The sequence below is a fragment of the Trichosurus vulpecula genome, chromosome 3, assembly GCF_011100635.1.
Source record: "Trichosurus vulpecula isolate mTriVul1 chromosome 3, mTriVul1.pri, whole genome shotgun sequence".
Lineage (NCBI taxonomy): Eukaryota > Metazoa > Chordata > Mammalia > Diprotodontia > Phalangeridae > Trichosurus > Trichosurus vulpecula.
Genome location: NC_050575.1, coordinates 401,765,626 through 401,787,696, shown reverse-complemented (window position 1 = coordinate 401,787,696; position 22,071 = coordinate 401,765,626). Strand labels below are relative to the sequence as shown.

Genomic DNA, 22,071 nt, shown 5'->3' with positions numbered 1-22,071 from the left:
ACCCATTCTACAGATGAGGCAACTGAGGCTGGGGAGGTGAAGTGACTTCCCTGAAGTCCCGCACAAAGTGTCACAGGGACAATTCAAACCCAGTTCCTCTGAATTCAGACTTTTGTGACATCCTCCTATCAAGCCCCTGACTTACTGTGGGCTCATCTCATTCCCAAGAAGGATGACTGATATAGGAATGTCACATTCTAGGACAGGCCCATAGGGGAGACATTTTTCACTCTAGGAGTGAGGGGTGGCTTTTGCCGCCCTGCCCCCAACCACACATCCAAGGAACATCTGCTATGGGGTGGGAGCAAATAAACTTTGACGATCCCATGTGCCTGGGGGAGGAGCAGCCCCTTCTGGATACCAAGGATTAATTAATGCCATCCATTTTTCTGGCTAATGACTGGGCCATGGTGAACTCGAGTTTGGTCAGGAGTCCCTTAGGGTTGAGTCAATTTTTCCTCACATGTATGTACCTAAAGACATCCATGCACCTAAAGACAGACATGTATGCTGATATAGACACAAAGCGTGCAGAAGCATAGACACGTGGATATAGACCTCGAGGCATCACCCCACTGCAGGAAAGTGGCAACCCTCAGCTCCCAAGGAGGACCATCCACCATTGGTACCATGGTGTGGACCACCAAAGCACACACCTGGATTCATCACTCATTAACTTCTATTTACTGAGCACCCATTGGGTGCATGCCATTGCCTTCCTGGAGCCAGGAGGAGTTCAAAAGACACAATGAAGATGCAGTCCCTGCCCTTTGGAAGCGTGTGCTCTCAAGGGTGTTGAGAATAGGACCAAAATGGGGAGGCAGGGAGGCCCAAGTATGGCTGTGGGCAGAGCCAGTGGATGGGGGTTGGAGGGTGGGTCTTCCTTGGTGGCTGGTTCACTTGGCTGAGCAGAGACAATGGGGGCCGCTCCCTTCCCTCTCTCTGGCCCTCAGTCTTGGCCCCGGCCTCCCACATGTGCTGACGTAGTCTTTGTACTGAGCCAGGAAAGACCAGAATAAACTGGGCGCACAAGAGCCATTTCCGGGGGATTCCTCTGGAGACCTTGGTGGAGACACCAGGAGCCAGAATCCATCCCTCAGAATCAGGGAAAGGGGGCTTGCCAGGCCAGGGCTGCTGCTCCTTCTGCTAGAGATAGAGGAAGAAGACATCTTTCCCTGGGTTTCCAGAGGGTTATACTGTCTCAGGGTGGTTCTGGTAGGGAGCTGGGCTCAGGGCAGTTAAGAGCATGGCTGGGGGAAGATGGGAAGGTACTGTGTATGCTGTGACCCCATAAGAATTTCCAGAGATTGTAATCCTCCATCTAAATCATCGCTGCCATTGTACGGCTGCTGAGAAGGTGATTCTGCTGCCCAGGGGAACTAGGGTGGAACACTGGGGAGCAGGGGTACCCAGGCCCTGGGATGCTGTGAGGGGTCCTGTTCTTTGCTGCCCCCTCGGAGTCACCACCCTTGTGCATACCTCCCCACCTACTCCTAGGGACTGGGGCTGGGGAGGGGGAGGAAGAGGCCAACAGTGAGACCCCCTTTCCCACACCTCAAGAAACAAAGGCCACTTGTTCCTAGAGTGCCAGGTCTCTATCCTCAGCCCTAGAGTTTCTCTCTGGAGAGTAGAAGGTTCTTCCACCCCCTTCTGGGCCCACTCCCAGACACTTGGCTCTGCTTGGCTGATCACTGAATGGGTGTTCAAGCCAGAGGCCTCTCCCAGCTGGCAGGGCCAGGGAAGGAGGGAGAGTCAATACGGACAAGAAGCAGGAGGGGCTGGGACTTTTGGAGAAAAATCCTGAGACACCTGCTGAAGCCAGGCTCCCACAAAGCTGGGTGGGGAGGAGAGAGTGGGGAGAGACTAGGCCCACACCTTTTCTCTTCCATATTTGCCAGGCTGACATAGAGAGCTCTGTAAGCCTGCACATACAAGGGCTTGGGGGTTCCTGGCTTCCTCCAGGATGGGGGAGAGCCTAGAGCCGTCAATAGATGGCCCCACCTCCACCTCCTCCCCAGGGGCCTCTCTAAGCAGGCAGCCTGGCCTTTCCAGCTCGGAACCTTTGACTCCCTTTTTTTCTGGACCTCTATGGTTCTGGTGGTGTGTATGAGACAGAGCACTCTAGGGGGCTAATAGCACCCTAGAACCAGAAGTGAATGTAGAGATATCTAGTCCAGCAGTTGGGTTTTAGAAACAGGGGGTGATAACATGTCCCATATCAGGTCAGGGGAGAAGCCTGGTTCTATCTGTCCTCTGTCTCCCCCTGCCTTCTGTCCCTGCCCCCCAACAAGCAAGCATGACTTCTCTGGTGGGTGGAGGAAGTGGGGCTCATTCTCCACCTTCACTTCTCTCTCCTTCAGGGAGGTTGAGGGTGGGGGATGTGATTTAGAGGTTGAAGGCTGGGAGAAATTTGGTGACTTCAATGAAGCTGGGTGGCAGACAGGGTTGGAAGAAAGGGGAAGAAAAAACAACCATTTGCAAAAGTGGGGAAAGGAGGAATCTGGGGCTGCCTCCATCAGTCTCCCAAGGCTGAAATCCCTGAAAGGAATAAGCCACCTACAAGGGTGGGATCCAGCTGGGGTCAGGACCTGCTCAGCCCTGAGATGCAGGTCGGACTGAGGGTGGTAGTTTCTCTCCTTTGTAAGGCATCGATTCCTGGGTCCACCCCTGGCAGGGGCCATGTTCAGTTCTGTGGTCACAGCTGGTTTCGGTTTCTCTTGGGGATGATTTTGCGGTAGGTCCGTCTCTCAGAAATGTTCCTCTTCACCTTGGCTGTGGTGGGGGCCTCTTCCTGGTGCAGGGAAGGACTAGAATGGGACTTCTTAAGGCTGGGCTCTGGTTTCCAGGTCCCCTCGGCCTCCTGTGCCAGCTGGCTCTCCCATAGGTCCAAGTCTTCGGAGGGGCAGCGCAGGCGGGCCACCAGCAGCAGGGTGTAGGTCTCATAGCGGGTTTTCTGTAATACACAGGCCCCCTCAGCCCCCTCAGCCCCTGGCCTTAGCATAAGATCCACTGCAAAAGGGATGGGGTGGGGGAGGAGAGCTAACCAGAAGCAGGGCGGAATGTGGCATAAGGCTGGGGACCATATTCTGTAGTTAGAGATGTTCAGCTTTGATCTTTTCCACCAAACCCCCAGTCCCTCAGCCATCCAAAGCCCCCTCCTGTGGCATTGCCCAGAGCACAGGAAATGTCCTGCCTGTCCCTATTCATGGCTTTGTACTAGAGATTTATACTTCAGGGTAGGACCTGGTCACGGTGGGCCCTCCAACCAGTGAAGAGTTTAGTCCCTTTAGGACTTCGTATATAGTGTTGAAGAGTTGCTGAGGAAAAAAAAATATCCTAAAAAACAAAACAAACCACCCTAAGGCCAACCTGCTGGTGAACCCTATGGTCTTAGATGGGATGCTCCTAGGTTGACAAGCCCTTCTGTCTTGTTGGGGTCAGCTGTCACTTATGCCCAACTGGCAGAGAACTTAAGAACCAATGGAGCCTTTAAAATTTATAGAAAGTTTAAAATCACAGGAGGAAAAAAAACCCACAGAGATGTAACCAGGGTTGCAGATCTAGGCCTTTGCCTCAGGGTGCTGATTTTCAAAAACAAAACAAAAGGAAACACAGAGATGTAACTAAGGTCACAGATCTAGGCCTTTGCCTCAGGGTGCTGACTCTTAGAGGACATTGATAGCACTTGCTCTCCATTAGCTAAGAAAGATGATTCCCTAATTCCTGAGACTAATGAGTCAAGATAGGAAGCTACCAGATGGCAGCTTCCTTTGCCTACAGGCATCACCCAGGCAAGCTCCTTCCAGCCCAGGGTGTGCTGGGGTCTGTCTCCCCTTCAAGGGACATAGCGCCTCCCCGTCCTTACCCCACAACTGAACTCATCAGAAAATGGTGATTTGAGGGTTTGCTCATGTCATGTGACTCTCCCCCAGGAATGTATGGTATAAGGAGTGTTAGTAATAGGCCTGTAAACAATGCTTCAAGAAATGAGGTGGAAATTCCGGAGCAAATCTTAATTTGGATGAGAGAAAAAAAATGTTGGTTATTATCTACTGGCTATGGTAGTTGAGAAACATCTATACACATACTATCTAAATTCAGGCAGCTCATAAAAAAACATGCTAGGTATATTCAGAGATGCAAAGACCTGTAGGAATGATTTATGGCTGACAAGAATTTTTTTTCCCTAATTTTATGGAGGGAAACAAAATAAGCCCAAAGAAAAATGTTTTGGGTTAAAAAAAAATAAACTCATAGCATCCTGTGACCTGACATGGGCCTACAGAGACTTTGGCCAGGGAAGTGATTCTCAGACTCAAGAAGATAAAGGAACCCAGGGCCAGGGACCTGCCTGAACTTGAGCTTCTGAGCACATATCGATGTCACCTATCCCCTCAGCACCTTGTTGATGCACTGTTGGGACTATACAGGGGAGGAAAGCACAGAACAAAGCTAATGGGAGAAGGGCCGTTATGTGGGGGTGGGGGAGGGGAAAGGAAAGGGAAATGGCTGTGGAGAAGGCCTCACCCACCTCATACTCCAGGTACTCTTTCCGGAGCCTGTACTCCTCCAAGTCACGGCTCCGGCCTCTCCGCTCAGGCAAGCTCTTCTGCAGATCTATCAGGTCATCAGAGGCCGCGTCCAAACAGCTCTCGTGGGACCGGTGTTGCTCCTCCTGTGTTTTAAAGGGGGCTGGACTGAGGCTAACGCCTGGCCTTGGGACTGGCCGATGAGCCACTCTAAATGGGCCATCTGGATCCCCCCATCACCACCGTTGGGGCCCCAGCCAATGAGTTACTCTAAATGGGCTATCTGGATCTCCCCATCACCACCATGGGGGCCCCAGCCAATGAGCCACTCTAAATGGGCTACCTGGATCCCCCCATCACCGCCATGGGGCCCCCTGCCCTCCACATTCCTCTCTTGGATTCTGTCCTCACTCCTCCCCTCTGCCCAGGGGTTAGCATACCAGAGAGCTCCGGGCTGGGCCGGTGGGGAGGATGGGTCGGACAAATTTCCGCTGAGAGCCCACAGCAGCAGGAAAGGGTGGCGCAGAGTGGGTGGCAGCAGCCAAGTTGATCCGGGCAATCCAAGAAGTCATCTCTTTGGCGGTTCTAGAGTTAGCATCACAAAAGCCATTGAGTGAGGGTGGGAACAAGGGAAAGAAAACAGTCAATCCTGTATTAATTTGCCCTGTTTCTCACCCTTAAACCATCTCCCCCATGCCACACTAACCCTTGTCTCTATTTTTATTATCTAGACCCACCCCCGGAAAGCACACCCTCTTAGGGTTTCATGATGAGGTGTGATCCAAACCAAGAGTGGACTGAACCCAGTTCTCAGCCAACAGCATAGGGCCAGTCAGGACTCAAGTCCCAGGAGGGGATGAGAAGAAGCCCCAGAAGTGTTATGAGGGTCACTGCCTGGTCCTGTGCACCTTTATCCCATCCTCTCATTAGCACTCACGGGGCGTGGAAAAGGTAGAGGCGCCAGTCAGCTGTGCGCAGTTGAAAGACGTGAGGTTTCTTGGTATAATGGACAGCTGGGACAGCCAGTGCGTGATGTACCCCCACAGCTTCCTCTGGCATGGGCCCTTCTGCGGGCCAGTCTGCCGGACAGGACTCTTCTCCCTGCCCCAGGAGGATGAGACTTAGAGATAAGAAGAAACCACCCAGGTCTCCAGAGGGAATTTGGGCCATGATTTGGCACTGGGCTCCCATCCCCTCTCCAATGGGATTCTAGGCCTCCCACCATGTGTATGGCATGCTTACCTTGAGGAAGTAGAGCACCATCCCTCGAAGTAGGGTGTGGAACATCTTCCAGCCCCGCTTCCCCCAGGGAGCTGTCCAGAGAAGAGGAAAGAAGGTGGTAGCACATATGGAACTAGGGTCACAGAGGCTTTGCCTCCGGGAGAAAACTTCCCCTTGGTGTTGTCCTCTAATTGGGGGGGAAGGAGGGGAACCTTTTTTGTGCCCATCAGGTTGGCCCTAAGATAAGCAGCGTTTTCCCAGATAAAGGACTGCTCTGGGAGAGGAGACACTTGAGGGGCCTTGGGGCATTTCAGGTCCTCTAACTCTCTAGACAGAGGAGCTAGGCTCCCATTTATTCCAGGGTGGGCATAGTTCTTCCAGCTCTAAGGCAGCCCTGGGTCAAACATTACACTGCGCAGGGGTTCACAGGCCAGTGTTCCCCACCTGCACCTATAGTCACTGAGTTTGCCCCAGGCATCAAAGTAGACAAGCCAGGTGGCACAGTGGGCAGAGCACTTGGCATGGATTCAAGAAGACGTGAGTACAAATCTGACCTCGGTCATTTCCTTGCTGTGTGACCCTAGGTAGGCCATTTAACCTCTGTTTAATCTGGGGATAATAACATCACCTACTTGTTGTGAAGATCAAATTAGATAATATTTGTAAAGCGCTTAGCACCCTGCCTGGCACATAGTAGGTGCACACCCATACTTGTTCCCTTCCCCCTTCCCAACAGCCTGACACTGAGAAGTAGCCTGCCCTGGACCAGTTTTTCCATGGGAGGCAGTATGACCTACCACTCATGGAAATACAACTCCGTCCCCTGGGGGAAGGAAAGAGTGAAAATAGCCCAGTTCAAATGCCTTCTCCTCTGTGGAGCTTCTTCTGATCCCTCCACCCAGAAGAGATTTCTTCCCCAAGCTAGGCTTCCCCTAGCTTGACAGAGCACTAGACCCTGGTTCAGGAAGAGCAGAGTTTGAATCCTGCCTATCTGGGTGACCCTGGGTAACTCATTTAGACTTTTTCAGCCTTCATTTCCTTCTCTGTGAAAAGGGGAAAATGGCAGCATCTAGTGCACATTACTGTGATAAGGTTCAAATGAGCCAATGCCTACAGCCCCACAGAAACGTGAGCTGCGATGGGGAGTTCTTACTGGCCCTTTGTGTGCACCATGTGTCTTTTCTCAGTCTGTTTTCTATTAGGGCCATTTCCTTACGGCTTTCTTCTCCATCAAAATGTAAAGCTCTTCGAACTGATGCTGGGTGAAGTGAGCAGATCCAGGAGAACATTGTATACAGTAACAGCAGCATTGTGTGATGATCAACTATGATTGACTTAACTCTGCTCAGCAACGCAAGGACCTGAGACAACTTGTCATGGCAAATGCTGTTCCCCATCCAGAAAAAGAAATATGGAGTCTAAATGCAGATGAAAGCATACTATTTTCTCTTTTTTGTTTTTTCTTTCTTGTGTCTTTTCCCTTTCATTCTGATTCTTCTTTCACAATATGACAGACGTGGAAATACGTTTAACATGATGGTACATGTATAACCTATATCAGATTGCTTGCTGTTAAGAAGGCAAGGAGGGAGAAAAGTTTGGAACTCAAAATTTTACAAAAATGAATGTTGAAAACTATCTTCACATGTAATTAGGAAAAAATAAAATACTATTAAGGGGAAAAAAAAGAAAAAAATTTAAACTCTTCAAGGATGGGTTTTGTTCACTTTTGTGTATCATTCATAATCCCTTGCATGTAGTGGGAGCTCAAGTCATGTATGCTGACCTAGACAGCAGGGATGGTCAGTTTATGTGCGCGTCTCACACACACACACACACACACACACAGTGTCCAGAGCCTCCAACACTCACTCTTTTTCCCATCGGCATCAGCGTGCATCTTTCGAGCGAGGAGCCCTTGCTTGTAGGTGGGTACGGTGGGGTCTTGGGTCAACTGAATGAAGGTGTTACGTCTCTTCTGGCTGCCTGAAATGGACGGCCTGGGCTTCATTGGTTTCATGGCTACCTCCTCCTCTTCATCCCTGTAAGATGAGAAGCCGGACCAGGATGATGGAAAGCATCCTTTAGAGGTACAGCCACTGTAGAGGAAATAGCTCTGAGGGCATTGGGGAGAGGACACTGGGCTTGGAACCACACAGACCCGAGTTTGAATCCTGCTTTGGACACTAGTGGCATGACTCTGGGTGAGTCATAAACACCATCTGCCTCAATTTTCTCATCTGTAAAGTGAGCATAATAATAGCACCTACCTCACAGGGTTGTCGTGAGGATCAAATGATAACAACCTACATAAAGTGCTCTATAAATTGTTTATTAAAAATTTATTTTATTCTGAACTTAAGAAATAAAATAAGCATTTCTATAATATGGAATATTAAATTAGAATTTAGATTTAAATTAAATTTAAATTAGAATACTAAAAAAGATGATTGCACATCAAACTGCAAATCTATTATGTACAACTTGGTATTCGTTTTAAATATATGATAAAGTTATCATGTGGCTTTCTGTTTTTTTTTCCCTTCCCACCCTCTTTCCGAGCTGTCCCATATGTTCTCTGTACATAGAACAGAACTCACCTGGGCTCCCCTCCTCCTCCACCCCTTGTTTAGACGCGTTGGGTTGGGGCTTCCCCTATTCCCACTGGTAGCATGGACCAGGTCCTTGCTTCTCTGTCTCTTTGTCATGGACAAGAGCATGGGCCTGGCCCTGGGGCTGCTTAAGTGGCCCATGATTCCTGGGTTCTAGGAGAACCACCTGGTCCCACAGCCTACCTTGGAGAAGTCCTGCCAATGTGGGCAGGGGTTGGAGGGACCATGGGAGGGTGTAGGAGTTTAGGGATGCACTAGGGAGGGGAAGAAGGGTTATTACTTACATTGCCCACTCCAGCTTCTCGCTGCGGATAGACCAGTAGAGTGTCTGGAAACAAAAAACAACACCAGATGAAGAAACAGACCACAGCACTCTTAAAAGTTGATTAAAGTGAGGCTTAAGCAAGTTAAGTAATTTATCCAAGGTCACGAACATGAGAAAATGACTGTTCTTTGAAGCCCAGCTCACGAGGCAAACACTGCCCCCGCTATACATGCCACCCCATGCCCTACTACTAACCCTTCTTTGTCTGGAGCCCCAGGGGTGGAGAACCTGTGGCCATGAGGGCACACATGGCCTCAGGTGCAGCCCTTAAGGACCTAGAGGGTCATAGGTGGCATCGAGGTCACAGGTTCCTCACCCCCAGCTCTGGGTTCTTGGCGGGGGGCAGTGTCCAATATCTTTTTCCTATAGGGACAGTGGATCACCAACAACCCACTCTGGGCATCGTCCTTCCTCAACTTTAGCATTCCAAAGACCAAAGCAAGCCAAGGGGGAAATGACCTATGAATCCTAAATACATCATGCCTTTCTTATATGATGTGGTCTCTCTCAAAGGGCTCAGCAGGTGATGGGCATGTGGCAAGTGTGCACTAAACACAAAATGGAGGAGGCCTTGTCACCCAATAGCAAATTTTTTCTCCTCTTTGGGCCTTAATTTGGCTGAAATGGAAAGAATATGGCACTTGGAGGCAAAGGTCATCTATGTGACCTTGGGAAAGTTATTGAACATCTCTGGTTTTTGATTCTGTCATCTATAAAATGAGGGGTCAGAGGGGACATCCCCCATGGTCTCATATCACTTGGGACAATGGGCATAAGCACGTCAAGGATGCAGGTGTCCTGAGATCGACAAAGAAACCCCCGGTTCTCCCCTTGGTCTCCATACCTTCAGCTGCTCCTTGGGGAAGTTCCCACCATCCTTCAAGCCATTCAGGTTGGTTATAAACTCCTGGCAGGTCATGCTTCTTCCAATGTTCTGTGGCCACATGTGCCCATGGAGAAAAGCATACAAAAGTTACTACCTAGCAGCATCACCCCCTCCCTATGGCCCCATAAGTGTCCCTGCCCAGATGCTGGAACCATCCTCAATCTCTCTGCCTCAGATCTGGCCAGCTGGCACCTCCATGCTTTCCTTGCTGGCTCAGGTCTCCTAAGCCTCTTCCCCTTATTCAATCTCCTTGTCTTAGGTTCCATTGCACCCCTGAGTGCTCTCCCTGCCCATCCTATACCATGTAAATGCCCTCCACTCACTAAGTCAACTTCTCATCTACCACTGCTGCCTCTCATCTACCACAGCCCTTCTCTCCCTGATTTGTTACTTTCATGATGCCAGGATTGTGGCCCCTTGTGGGGGAAGGGGGTGCTCTTCCCACCTCTAGCCCCAGTACCTGTTAGATTGAGCAGACCAGTATTCCAGGAGCCAACCATACTGGCCTTGAAACCCCAGAAAAACTAAGAGGTGGAGCTGCTCCCATTTCTTCCCCTGTCTGTGCCTCCTTCCCTTTCTCTCTTCCTTCCCAATTCCCTCAATCCCTGCTTACCTGTCCATGCAAATCTGTGTTAAGGAGCATTAGTGCACAAGTCAAGGTATGGACAGCATCTACGGAACAGAGAAACCAGGATGTCTAGGGTCTTGGTGTGGTGTAGGTTGACTCTCCTGATCTCACCTACTATTAACTGGCTGATTCAGTATAATCAGATTCAGTGACTCAGTAGAGCTGCCTTCTCCTTTCCCCTTCTCCTCTCTCCATTTAAATCTTGCTCAGGTGCCTCACCATGGCACGGAAGCCATGAGAGGGTAGATTTATTGCTGAAAGGGCCCTTAGAAGACATCAAGTCCAATACCGTCCTCCTCTTTTCACTGATGATGAAAATGGGGCCAAGATCACTTAAGCAAAAACTGGGATTCGAACCTTGGCCTTCTGACTCCAAATCCATCATACATTCCCCACTGGGCCACATTGCCTCCTTAAGCTTTGCAAGAGACCGTCCATCTTTTGTCCAAGGACCAGCCCAGTGAGGCATGAAGTGTCTTATCCCCAGAGTGTTGGTGACTAAGTGACTCATTTCCACTTCTGAAACCATCTACTGATGTCCGGAAGGACCGGTGGCTGTAAGGAGGGGATGCCCCTCCAATGAAAGCATCACACTTCCATGTTTCTGTGGTGTGTGGCTCCCTCTCCTCCAGTCTGTTCCCAAACCAGCAGTGATAGACAATCTCCCTGCTCTCTCTCAGATCCCTTTGTCTGGCCAGGACCCCTCTCCTCCGGCCTGCCCTGCCTCCCTCCACCATCCTCCTCTTCTCACCTGCTGATGGGAAGGCCCCAGGGTTGCAATGGTGGAAACGCTTGGAGAACTGATAGAGGATTCTCTCTCGCTCCTGAGTCTCTCCACTCAACACCAGAGCCTGGAGGAAGCTCCTGGCATGGGGTGGAGGGGGCAGGGTAAAAGTTAGCGAAGGAAAATTGTTAGAAAAAGATGCAGTCTCCCGCACACAGAATGGATTCCACCCTCCCCCCCACCAACTCCACCCATTTGTCTACTGAAATCCTCCATAGAATCTTAGGTCCAGACTAGAAGGGGCCAGAACATTACTCAGTCCAACTCCCTTATTTAATCATTGGGGAAACTGAGGCCAACAGAAGTTCAGTGACTTGCCCAAAGTGTCTTATTCTAGGGAATATTGATGTGGACATGGAACGGGCCTGAGGAGGTCCAACCCTTTCATTTTCAGGTAAAGAAGAGAAGTCAAGGGACTTGACCTTTGAATCACAGTGGAAGGAAACATTGGAAGTGGGATTTGAACCCAGGATTTAATACATGCTAGTTGGTATTACGGGGGCAGCTAGGTGGCACAGTGAATATAGAGCTGGGATTAGAGTCAGGAAGACCTGAGTTCAAATATGGCTTCAGATACTAGCTGCGTGACTCTGGGCAAATCCCTTGGCCCTGTTTGCCTCAGTTTTCTCATCTGTAAAATGAGCGAGAGAAGGAAATGACAGTACTATACTCCAGTATTTTTTCCAAGAAAACCCCAAATGGGGTCACAAAGAATCAGACACGACTGAAACGACTCTACAACAAGCTGGTATTATGGTTACTTGTGTCAATAGCCTATAAGCAACCTACCGAAGGGCTTGGTCCAAGCTCTTGTCTTTAAACTGGAAGAAGGACAGGTATTTCTCAGCCACATCCCTGCTGAAGTCATTGCTACAAACCAAGAAGGGCATGGGAAGAGTGAGGAACCTGAATCTTGGAGCTAGGAGCAGGGCAGAAAAGGAGATGGAGAAACAGGAGCCCTGGCTGATCATCCCAGCTGCCTGGAAGTCCCAACAGGAGGAACCAGTGGGCTTCCTGTCCAGTGAGGGAGGCAGTCTGGGCAAGGTAACAATACCCTGCTCCATTCTGCCCCGACATGGGTCATGGAAGAACAGGTAGAGATCATCACCGCCATCTTGGGAAGCTCATCCCAGACCAAGAAGGAGTGTGAGGACAAAACTAGATTGGTTCAGTGGTGAGGGAGAAGGGAAATGGGGCCAAGGGTGGGCCAGGGAGAGCAGACATGGAGGATGCTGCAGGAAGGGACAGTGAGGACAATCAGGGATGAGGAAAGGCATAGGGACAAGATGGCAGACTATGCAGGAAGACAATGCCATGGGCACATTAGCAGTGGCCAGATAGCCCTCTGATCAGATCTTCCCTGAGAGCGGTTGCTCCATCTTATCAACCAACCAGCCTGGGCCCCTGCTCACTTCTTCTGAAGGTGCACAGCCACCTCGCATTTCCGGAAGCCATCCAGATGGTAGAGGCGCGAAGCCAGTTTCCAAGCCACTTGGTCAGGGTTGACCCCATTGGCAACCTTGTCTTTAGCCTCTGGCCTCTGCCCTTCTCCCTGGGGCTCTGTATGGGATGTGGTGCTTCTAAGATGTCTGAAAAGAGACAGAAGGAGAGGACCTTGAGGACAAAGCTGGGAGACCCAGGACAGACCACTGAAGAATCACAGACCTAGCTTAGTCCTGACGGCATTATATTCATGCTTCTAATGAAGACCTCACATCTAATATCAGTGCCAGGCCAGAGGACATATCCAGGCCTCTGAGGAGGAATCTCTGAGGATAAGCAATAGGGAAGACAGCTTCAGGAACAGATTTTCCCTGTCTTCCAATCATATTTAGATCAAGCCCCAAAGCACCTAGATGGAGCAGTAGATAGAGTGATAGACTTGGAGTCAGGAAGACCCAAGTTCAAATCCATCCTTAGACATTTACTAGTTGTGTGGCCCTGGGAAAGTCACTTAACTCCATTTGCCTCAGTTTCCTCAACTGTAAAAATGGGGATAAGAATCGCATCTACCTCACAGGGTTGCTATGAGGATCAAGTGAGATTATTACTGTAAAGCACTTACTGCATACTATATAAATGTTGGCTATTATAATTATAATTATTATTAACTACCCAGAGCCTTAGTTTCTTTGTCTATAAAATGAGGGTTAGGTTGTAAAGTCCCTTTCAGTAGTAAGTCTATAATCCTGCCCATCTCATGAAGGGAACCCAGCTCTTTTAGGGTCTGAATAATTAATAATAATAGCCAATATTTTTATAATGATTTAAGGTTTGCAAAATGCGTTCCATATAAGATCTTGCTTGGTTCTCACAATAACCCTGTAAAGTAGGTTACTCCCATTTCACAGATGAGAAAACTGAGAGGTTAAGTGACTTGATCATAAGTTGCATATGGAACTGACAAGGAAAAAGTTGGACTGAATACGAGCAGAAGTAAAATCTATCTTAGTTCTTCAACCCTTGGCTGACAGTGTTCAGGACCTTCCATCTGCCTGGGCTCAAAGACATTTAGGAAACAAAAAATAAAGAAGCAAACAAGCCCAAAACTCTAGATCTAGGGAGCTCCTGTCTTTCCAGCTTGCTCTCTTCCTCCTCCTCCTCCTCCTCCTCCTCCTCCTCCTCCTCCTCTTCCCTCAGTTCTAGCTCTTCATTATTTCTTAGAAGCCTCCAAGTTGGGATGTGTAGCATGGGAGCATATGGACAAGCGTGCTATCAGAGAGCCTGGTACAGCCCCAGGAGGAGGGATGATATAGGAAGCACACAGAGAACTGTCTCCCTTTCCATGAGACTCCATAGTATAATTAGACATGTTTTATTTGCATCTATGAAATAACTACAGCTAATGGTTATGGGCTAATGGTTTCTACATCAGCAAAAGAGCCAGCTTCTCTGGCTCCTCTAGGAAAAACAAAATGGCCCTGGGTCCTGAGGAGCAGATGATCAAAGGGGATCAGCAATGGGGAATTCAGCATCTAAGCAGAAGGCAAAGGATAATTAGGAGAAAGGGTTTGGAGGAAGCCAGGCTCCTGGAGAAAAATTCTTTTTTGTTTTTTGTTTTGCAGTAGTTAAGGAAACAAGGTCCGGACTCAACCAGGAATAGGAATAGAAGATTGTGAAAGAGAAATCTAGGGAGTCAAGGGAAGACAATTCAGCTTGGGCCTCAGATAGCCAAAGATGGGAAATTGGAAGAGAATATAGATTTCATCGGGAAAAAACTCAAGTCAGAAACAAGGAATTTCATTTTTTGGTTGTTGCCTTTCTTTCCTTTTTGGAATGATGGACCAACAGGGCTTATGTCCTGATCAAACTACAACTCTCTACAATGGTAATTTTTGTTGCCCTCAAGAGGATTCAGTGATTATAAGAAAAATAACTATATTAGGTAAGAAAAAAACTTTCCTATAAGCATTCGTGATAAAAATTAAACAGCCAAGTCCATAAAGAATTGTCACAAATTTGAAAGAGTAAGACCAATTTTCCAACAAATAAATGGTCAGCAGGTACTTATCAAAAGAAAAAGAAATCTACATTAATAATTAAGAATAAAATTATTCAATCTCTAATAATTTGATGCAAATTAAAGTAGCTCTGAGATGCCACCTTACATGGAAGAGTAGGTGAAAAATGCTCAGGACAACAAAAAACGAAGGATTAAAGATGACAAAATTCAATGTTGGTGAGGCTGTGGAGAAACAGGCACAGAATTTGTAGAGCTGTGAATTGGTACAATCTGTTTGGAAAGCAATATGAAACTATACAATAAAAGCTACCGTTATAGCCTTTGTACCAGTGATCCCACTACTAGGGGAATCACAGGAATCACAGGAAAAAAGTGTTTTCCTTTATACCAGCATCCTTTAGCAGCACCATTTGCAATAGTAGAAAGCTAGAAACAACCCATATGGGCAGAAATGTCTAGAAAAATTGGGAAATATACATGTGATGGAATATTATTTTATCATAAGAAATGACAAATATGAAGAGTATAATAAAATGAGAACATATATAAAACACTTTACAAATCAAAAAGGACTATATAAACATTAGCCATGATTATTATTATAAAGAAATGTGGGGAGATTTATAAGAAATGATACAGACGGAGGAAGGTAGGAAATTAAAAGGAAATTAAAAGTAGTTGTAACAATAACTAAGTCCAGAAAAGAATATTCACAGATGAAAAAACAGTACAGTTGTTATTTTAAATTTCCTTTAAACAAACTGCTATTAATGGAAATGTAGGTTTGACATACAACTATGCTTGTTTTCTTATTCTTTTATTTTATTCTTTGTGCCTCCAAATGTTTGTTTTTGTTGATAGTTACTAAAGTCAAAATAAAATACATAAATTTCATAACATTTTTAAAAAAGAAGAAACTCCATCTGAGAATGTGCTTCATAGAAGGATATGGGGGTGGGGAGGAGAGAGGGGTGAGGGAGGATATTAGTTTCCGGAGGCCATCTAACCACAGGAAGAGGCCACAAACCTGCAGAAGTGGGGTGGGGGGGGGTGAAGCCAGGAGTCTGAGCACAGGGGAGAGGCAAAGCCCACAGGTATTAAGTGGGATAAGGGAGAGGTCGCAGTGATCCAGTACCCTTCAGTTTGATTCTCTGTGACAAAATGGATTCAGGCATCTTCAAACACCCAAGGGAGAATGAGACAGAAAGAAGAGGGGAGAGACTTCTTTTTTTCCTTTCTTCCTTTCCTTTCCTTCATCCTTCTTTCTTTTTTCCTTCCTTCTTTCTTTCCTTTCTTCCTCCTTTTGTTTCTTTCCTTCCTTCCTTTCTGAGATTTCCGATGAACACTGTGCTCTCCTATTACACTAGTCCTGTTCCTGACTTTTCAGCCCCAACCTGTTCAGCCCCCTATTTAAAAGCCCAAACAACTTGACTTCAATTCATGGGATCTCTGGGCACAAATTTAGGGACTGGCAGGCCAAGAGGTTCACCATCTCCTTACTTAACCTAGCTTGAGGCAGGTTACCACCTCATTTGGGCTCTTAGAAGCCTCGTTGCTTTGGATTTCAAAGCTAGATTGAAGCCAGGAAGACTCAAATGCTGCCTTGTGCACATAACTAAACTTCTCTCTGCCTCAGTTTCCTTATCTGTAAAATGAAGATAATACTAGTACTTCATAGTGTTGTTGTGAGAGTCAAATGAGATAACCTATGTAAAAATGCTTTGTAAACCTCAACATGTTCTATTGTTACTTATCACCATCATCATCATTATTTTAGGCCTCACAGTCCACCAGCCTCTAGTTTCAGCCCCAACCTTTGGGTTACTCAGGCCTCCTTTCCTGGTCACTGATTATCTTCACAAACCCCCATTTCGGGGTTCTATTATCTCCAAACTCCACTCAGCACCTGTATCACGTCTCCCTTCTCCAGGTCCTTTCTGCCTGATTAGATTTTACTCCAAAGTTCAGAGTGGGGGGTCTGGTGGTGGGTGAACACTGAGCAGTCCTGTAACCTCCCAAGCTGGACTTGAAGTCAGCAGAACTGGGTCAAATCTTCGCACTGTCCCAGGAACAGGGGGAACTGTCACTTATCCTTATTCATAAAATGAATGTAATCACACACATACTACCAGCCTTAGAGGACTGTTGTAGGGAAAGGGCTTTTTAAGGTTTGAAGCACTGTATAGACATGCTTTCATGATGAGTTTCCAGCTGCTCAGCCTGTCTCCATAGCCCTGATTTTTCATTCTTGTTTCTAATTTTCAACTTTCAAATAAAAAGAAGAGCATCTCTTAACAGTCACCCAGCTTCTACCCAATTTTACTGTGATCTGTGCTGTGGTTTTTCATGATTTTATATCTTTTAGATTTCCCCAAAACTCTCCCCACATTTGGGTCTTTGGGGACATTTTTATAGCCCAGCTCACTGGGCCTAGCCTTCCCCTTCCCTTTCCCCCTTCCCCGTTACTCCATCCTAGCAGGATAAAACATTATACATCACACACATTATATACATTATAATTATTCCTGTTAGTCACTGTTACTCCCACTCCTAACAGGGGAGGTGGTTTTCCCTATACTTACTCTCTGGTGTTGGGGGGTGCTGGGCTGACATCCTGCTGAGCCTCCCCAGCTGCTTCTGCCTTGATTTCCCCTTGATGCTCCACTGTCTTCTCTGCAGGCAGGGGCTCACTTGTCTTCTTCAGGAAAACAGAAGCTGCTTCCTCTTTTTCCAAGGATGAAGGGCAGGAGGCAGCCAGTATTCTCCACTCAGGGAAGGCACTGTCATGGTGAAAACTCCCCTCCAGGGGCTGCACAGGGCTGGGGGTCGGAATAGGGCTAAGGCTGGGGCTAGGGCTGGGGCTGGATTGAGTACTGAGGCCCCTGATCCCAACCGTCAGGCTGCCAGGCTCCTGAAATGAGGTAGGTGGTGGCCAGGGACCTGGAGCCAGGAGGCAAACCGGCTCAGCATTGCTCCCACCTGGGGAAGAAGGTGAAGGCTCAGATGACTCACCCACTAATGTCTGCATGATACTCTTCCCCCTTCCCCTTCCCTTCTTCCTCTTCCCCTTCCCTCTCCCTCTCCACTCCTCCCTCCTCCCTCTTCCCCCTCCCCTTCCCCTCTTCCCCTTCCCTCTCTCTCCTCCTTCCTAACCTTTCCCTCTCCTTAACCTGCTTCCCCTCCCCTTAACCATCTTCTGCTCTCCTTCCTTTCCCCCTCTTTCCCCTTCTTTTCTTCTTCTCTTCCCCTTCTTTTCCTCTTCCCCTTCTTCCTTCTTCTTCCCCCACTCCTTAACCTACTGCCCCTGCCTGTCTTCTGCTCTCCTTCCCTTTGCTCTCTCTCCTCTTTCCCCTTCTTTCCTCCTTCCTTTTTTCCTCCCCTTCCCCTTTTCTTCCTCTATCTTTCCATTTTCCTCTTCCCCTTCTCCTTAATTTTCCCCCTTCTCCTTATCATCTTCTGCTCCCCCTCCCTTTTCCCTCTATCCTCGTCCCCTCTCTTCCCTTCTCTTCCTCCTCCCCCTTACCTTCTCCATCCCCCTCCTCTCCCTCCCCTTCTCTCTTCACTCTCTTTCTCCTTTTTCCTGTCCTCCCTTCTCTTCTCACCTTCTCTCATCCCTCTTTTCCCTTTCTTCACTCTCTTCACCCCTTTCTCCCCTTGTTTGTAGCTCACCTAGCTTTTCTTCTCCTCAATTTCCTTGCTTTTGTCTTTGGCCTCTCTTTCCTTCTTGCCTCCTCATCACTTTTCTCTTCCTTTTCCCTCCCTCTCTCCCTCTCTTCCTTTCCCTCCTTCTCCATCTGAACAGTGTCAGCACCAGTTCCTTAGGCCCTTTGTTTGACATCTGGCCTTTAACTGGAGCAAGGAGGCATTCAGGGACTAGAAAATACCGTCCTTCCATTTGGTTGCTTATGGAGGGAAGTGAGACCTCCAGGTGTGCCCTTCTTCCTTCTCCCTCCCCCCCAATCCCATGCTGCCTTTGGGTCTTGGAGTTGTCTTCACTCCATCTCAGGCCCTAAAGTGATCAACTCCTCAGCCCCCCTAGTCCCAGAGCTGTCCCCTGCCCTTCTCCTGAAGCCAGTTTCCAAGCTAGGACTCACCTGGACCTCTGTACTCAGTCCTGAGCAGTTGCCTGTCCACACTGGAGGGAAGCTCTGCAGTCCATTGGGGTGTGTGGCTGTCCTGAACCTAGGGGGAAAAATCCAGGCTCAGTTCCTTAGAGCATGGGCATTTATGAGATCATCTAATCCAACACCCTCATTTTACAGGGGAGCCAACTGAAGCTCAGAGGGAAAGTCGACAGCAAGTTCATGGTGGAGCCAAAATTAGGAGCTGGCTCTCTGGAAACTCAAGTCTCTTTTTATAGTCAAGTGAAGAAGATCTGGTGGCCAAGCAGATGTGGCTGTCTGGGGGTGGGGAGATCTGCTGGGGGTGGGGCCCCTTCTTTCTCCCACCCAGACACTACAGGGGCAGCACGTTCTAGCTCAGAGGCAGACTGTGGGGCTGGGGGAGCTGAGGAGCGCTGAAGTTTCATACCAGAGGGGATGATAAGAGACTACAGAGGAGGCAAAACTCTGTCAGCGCATAGCACAGGAAGGTGGCACCTATCAGGAACTCTAGAAACATTCGCTGAATTGAACGCTTATTTTGTTTCTGTCTTCTTTACCAAGGAGGATGATCTTCAGCTGGGGAGGAAGACATGGTTAATGGGAAACGGAAGAGCTGGAATCCACCTGCTGAGAGTGTTAGAGTTTGCAAAGTACTTCCATGTTGATCCCTACAACAACCCCCAGCAAGTTGGTGCTATTATTAACCCATTTTACAGATTTGGAAATGGAGAGAGGGGTAATGATTTGAACTCACGGTCACACAACTAATGAGTGTCTGGGGCCTGATTTGAGCTGAGTTCATTCTGACTCCAAATCCAGGGCTCTATCCATGCCACCCCCATCACTGCCTCACCCAAGGTGAGTTGGGAAGTGACAAGGATACACTTACCTGGGCAGCTAGGTGGCACAGTGAGTGGAGCACCGGCCCTGGAGTCAGGAGGACCTGAGTTCAAATCCGGCCTCAGACACTTGACACATGTACTAGCTGTGTGACCTTGGGCAAGTCACTTAACCCCAATCGCCCTGCCTTCCCCCTCAAAAAAAAAAACCAAAGAATACACTTCACTGCTCTCTGGTTCCCAGCCCTGGGGTAAGACTAGCTTATAAGTCTGAGCACTTAAAAAAAAACAACAAACAAAAATACCTTGGAATTATAATTACAGAGTGAGCAAAAAACAAAAAAGATAATCTGATTTCCATAACATTTTCAGGTTTGCAAAGCACTTTATATATTTTTCATTCAATCCAATAGGACTATTATTATCCCTATTCTACAGCTAAGGAAGCTGAGGCTGAAAGAGAAAATAAAATGGGGATATTTGGAAAATGTGGAGAATAGAAAAAATATCACAAGAATGAGAAAGGATAAATGTACTGAGTTTTTTTTAGGTTGGGAAGGGAGAATGGTTTCTTCAGATTCTAGAACATAATATTAAAGAGTGGCTTAAAGAAATAATGAGACCTGAGAGTGAGTGTAGATTCAGCCACAACGGGTCATACCAGACTAACTTCATTTCCTTTTTTGACAGGATAATGAGGCTGGAAGATCTAGGGGATAGCGCCACTACTGCACTGGTCACCCGGTCTTTAGAAGGCATTTTACCAAGTCCGCTATGATTTCCTGGTAGAGCTTTGCTTTGAGGCACAGCAGTCTATGAGGTTGTTGCCACAGCCCCAGCTACATCCACTTTTGGCTCCAATGGAATGGATGGTGGACACAGACCTTCCCATTTGGGAGACAAGTTCCCAGACAGTGAGGCTTGGTCTCTCTTTACCACTCCCTCCCCTCTGAGTAGGGTGATTCCAAAATTTATTCTACTCTGTCAAATTTCTTTTCCAATTTCTGTTTAAATAATTTGAATTTCTTTTGCCAGCTAGGAAAAATAAAAAGTCCCATCTAGCTGCTATTGATAGATATGTCACCTTATTTGTTAACAGGGAAAAAAGTGTGCCTAGAAATGTCGATATTCCAAAATTGGGGGCCAGAGAAGGGAGAGAATACTTCTGACGTGAATACATTTCACCTCCAGGTCTGTAACCAGATAGGCAAAGAAAAGTTATAGAAGTAAAGCTTAGCCTGATCTAAGGAAACACTTTCTAACAATACGAACTGTTCCAAAGTGGAAAGGACTATCTTGGAAGGTAATGAGCGTCTCATCGATGTAAGTTTTCAAATAGAGGCTGGATGACAACTCATTGGGGATTTTGCAGAGAGGATTCCTTCTTAGGTTTGGGTTCTACTAAATCAGGGGTCCTTAATCTGGGGTCTAGAGACCCCCCCCAAGGAATCTGTGGATAGATTTCAGGGGGTCCATGACTTCGAATGGGTAGACAATTTACATCTTCATTTTTACTCATCTCTACTGAAAAATGATCATTTCCTTTGATTATGAATAAAGATACTAAAGCATTATTTTGAAAGCATTATTCATCAGATAACCAAAGGGTCTGAGAAAAAAGACAAGGTTAAGAGCCCCTTTAACAGATGTCCCCTGGAGTCCTTTTCAAAGATATTGTGATTTTGTGATGATTGAGTCCAACCCACTCACTTCACAGACGAGGAGAATGAGAGACCCCCAGAAGTGGTACCTTGCCCAGAATGAATAGTTAGCCAGTGATGGAGGCAGGATGGATGGCAGATTTCACTCTGGGTCCACTATTCTTTTCACTACAACATTCTGCGGATGGGAACAATCAGGACAGCCTCCCTCTGGGATGGTAGGAAACCGTCCCTCAGAAGAACCAGACAGACCCCCTTCTAAGGGTGGACTTCACCTCCTTCAGAGGAAGAACCAATGAGGAGAGCTGAATTCTGTGCCTGATTCTGATCAACAAAGAGCTGATTACTGAAGTGGAAACCATGGCAACTGTAGTGCACAGAATGCAGTGGAAGGCAAGAGGACCTGAGTACAAATTCTGCCTTAGACCCATGCTAGCTGTGTGACCCTGGGCAAATCATTGTTTGCCTCATTTGTAAAATGGGGATAACAATAACGTCCTAGGGTGGCAGTGAGGTTAAAGTGAAATATTTTATAGGACACACACACACACACACACGTATAATTTGAATGATGCTGCTATAAATGAGAGTTATAGTATTACTATTTTTTGAGGCAACTGGGGTTAAGTGACTTGCCCAAGGTCACACAGCTAGTAAGTATCTGAGACTGGATTTGAACGCAGGTCCTCTGTGTCACCTAGCTGTCCCTATTATTATAAACAATGAGGATCTTAGGAATGGAAGGTGAGGACATTCCCCTGGGTAATTGTATCACAGGTATAACTGGTCTGCACACCTTTAGCCGTAAACTTTAAGGAACCTGGAGTATGCCCTTGTCCTATGCCTTATCTTTCCCCTGATCTCTCTATGCTCCTTTGATTGAGCACCTGCCCTGGTAGATGGTTCCACTAGGAAAACTAGGGGAGGAGCCCCATGGCTTCCAAAGGACAAGAAGTCTTCCTACTGCCCTGAGCATGCAGTCCATATCTCAAAGAGTGAAGGGACCACATCCAAGGGCAC

The 22,071-nt window shown here is 47.5% G+C and overlaps 1 protein-coding gene across 1 annotated transcript in view; it reads right to left on the bottom strand.

The window, feature by feature from the left end:
* Positions 1-1,500: 1,500 nt before the first annotated feature.
* The window catches only part of PSD4 (pleckstrin and Sec7 domain containing 4), a 29,724-nt gene continuing 9,153 nt past the window's right edge, over positions 1,501-22,071 (bottom strand). Inside the window, exons 3-16 of the mRNA XM_036748022.1 lie at positions 18,543-18,630; positions 17,031-17,427; positions 12,398-12,574; positions 11,775-11,855; positions 10,953-11,065; positions 10,187-10,245; positions 9,532-9,621; positions 8,647-8,690; positions 7,623-7,792; positions 5,772-5,842; positions 5,467-5,630; positions 4,970-5,114; positions 4,532-4,675; positions 1,501-2,953 (exon numbers count right to left, since the gene is read on the bottom strand). Coding sequence (XP_036603917.1) covers positions 2,696-2,953; positions 4,532-4,675; positions 4,970-5,114; positions 5,467-5,630; positions 5,772-5,842; positions 7,623-7,792; positions 8,647-8,690; positions 9,532-9,621; positions 10,187-10,245; positions 10,953-11,065; positions 11,775-11,855; positions 12,398-12,574; positions 17,031-17,427; positions 18,543-18,630 — 2,001 coding nt within the window. The 3' untranslated portion in view covers positions 1,501-2,695. The remainder of the gene's footprint in view (positions 2,954-4,531; positions 4,676-4,969; positions 5,115-5,466; positions 5,631-5,771; positions 5,843-7,622; positions 7,793-8,646; positions 8,691-9,531; positions 9,622-10,186; positions 10,246-10,952; positions 11,066-11,774; positions 11,856-12,397; positions 12,575-17,030; positions 17,428-18,542; positions 18,631-22,071) is intronic.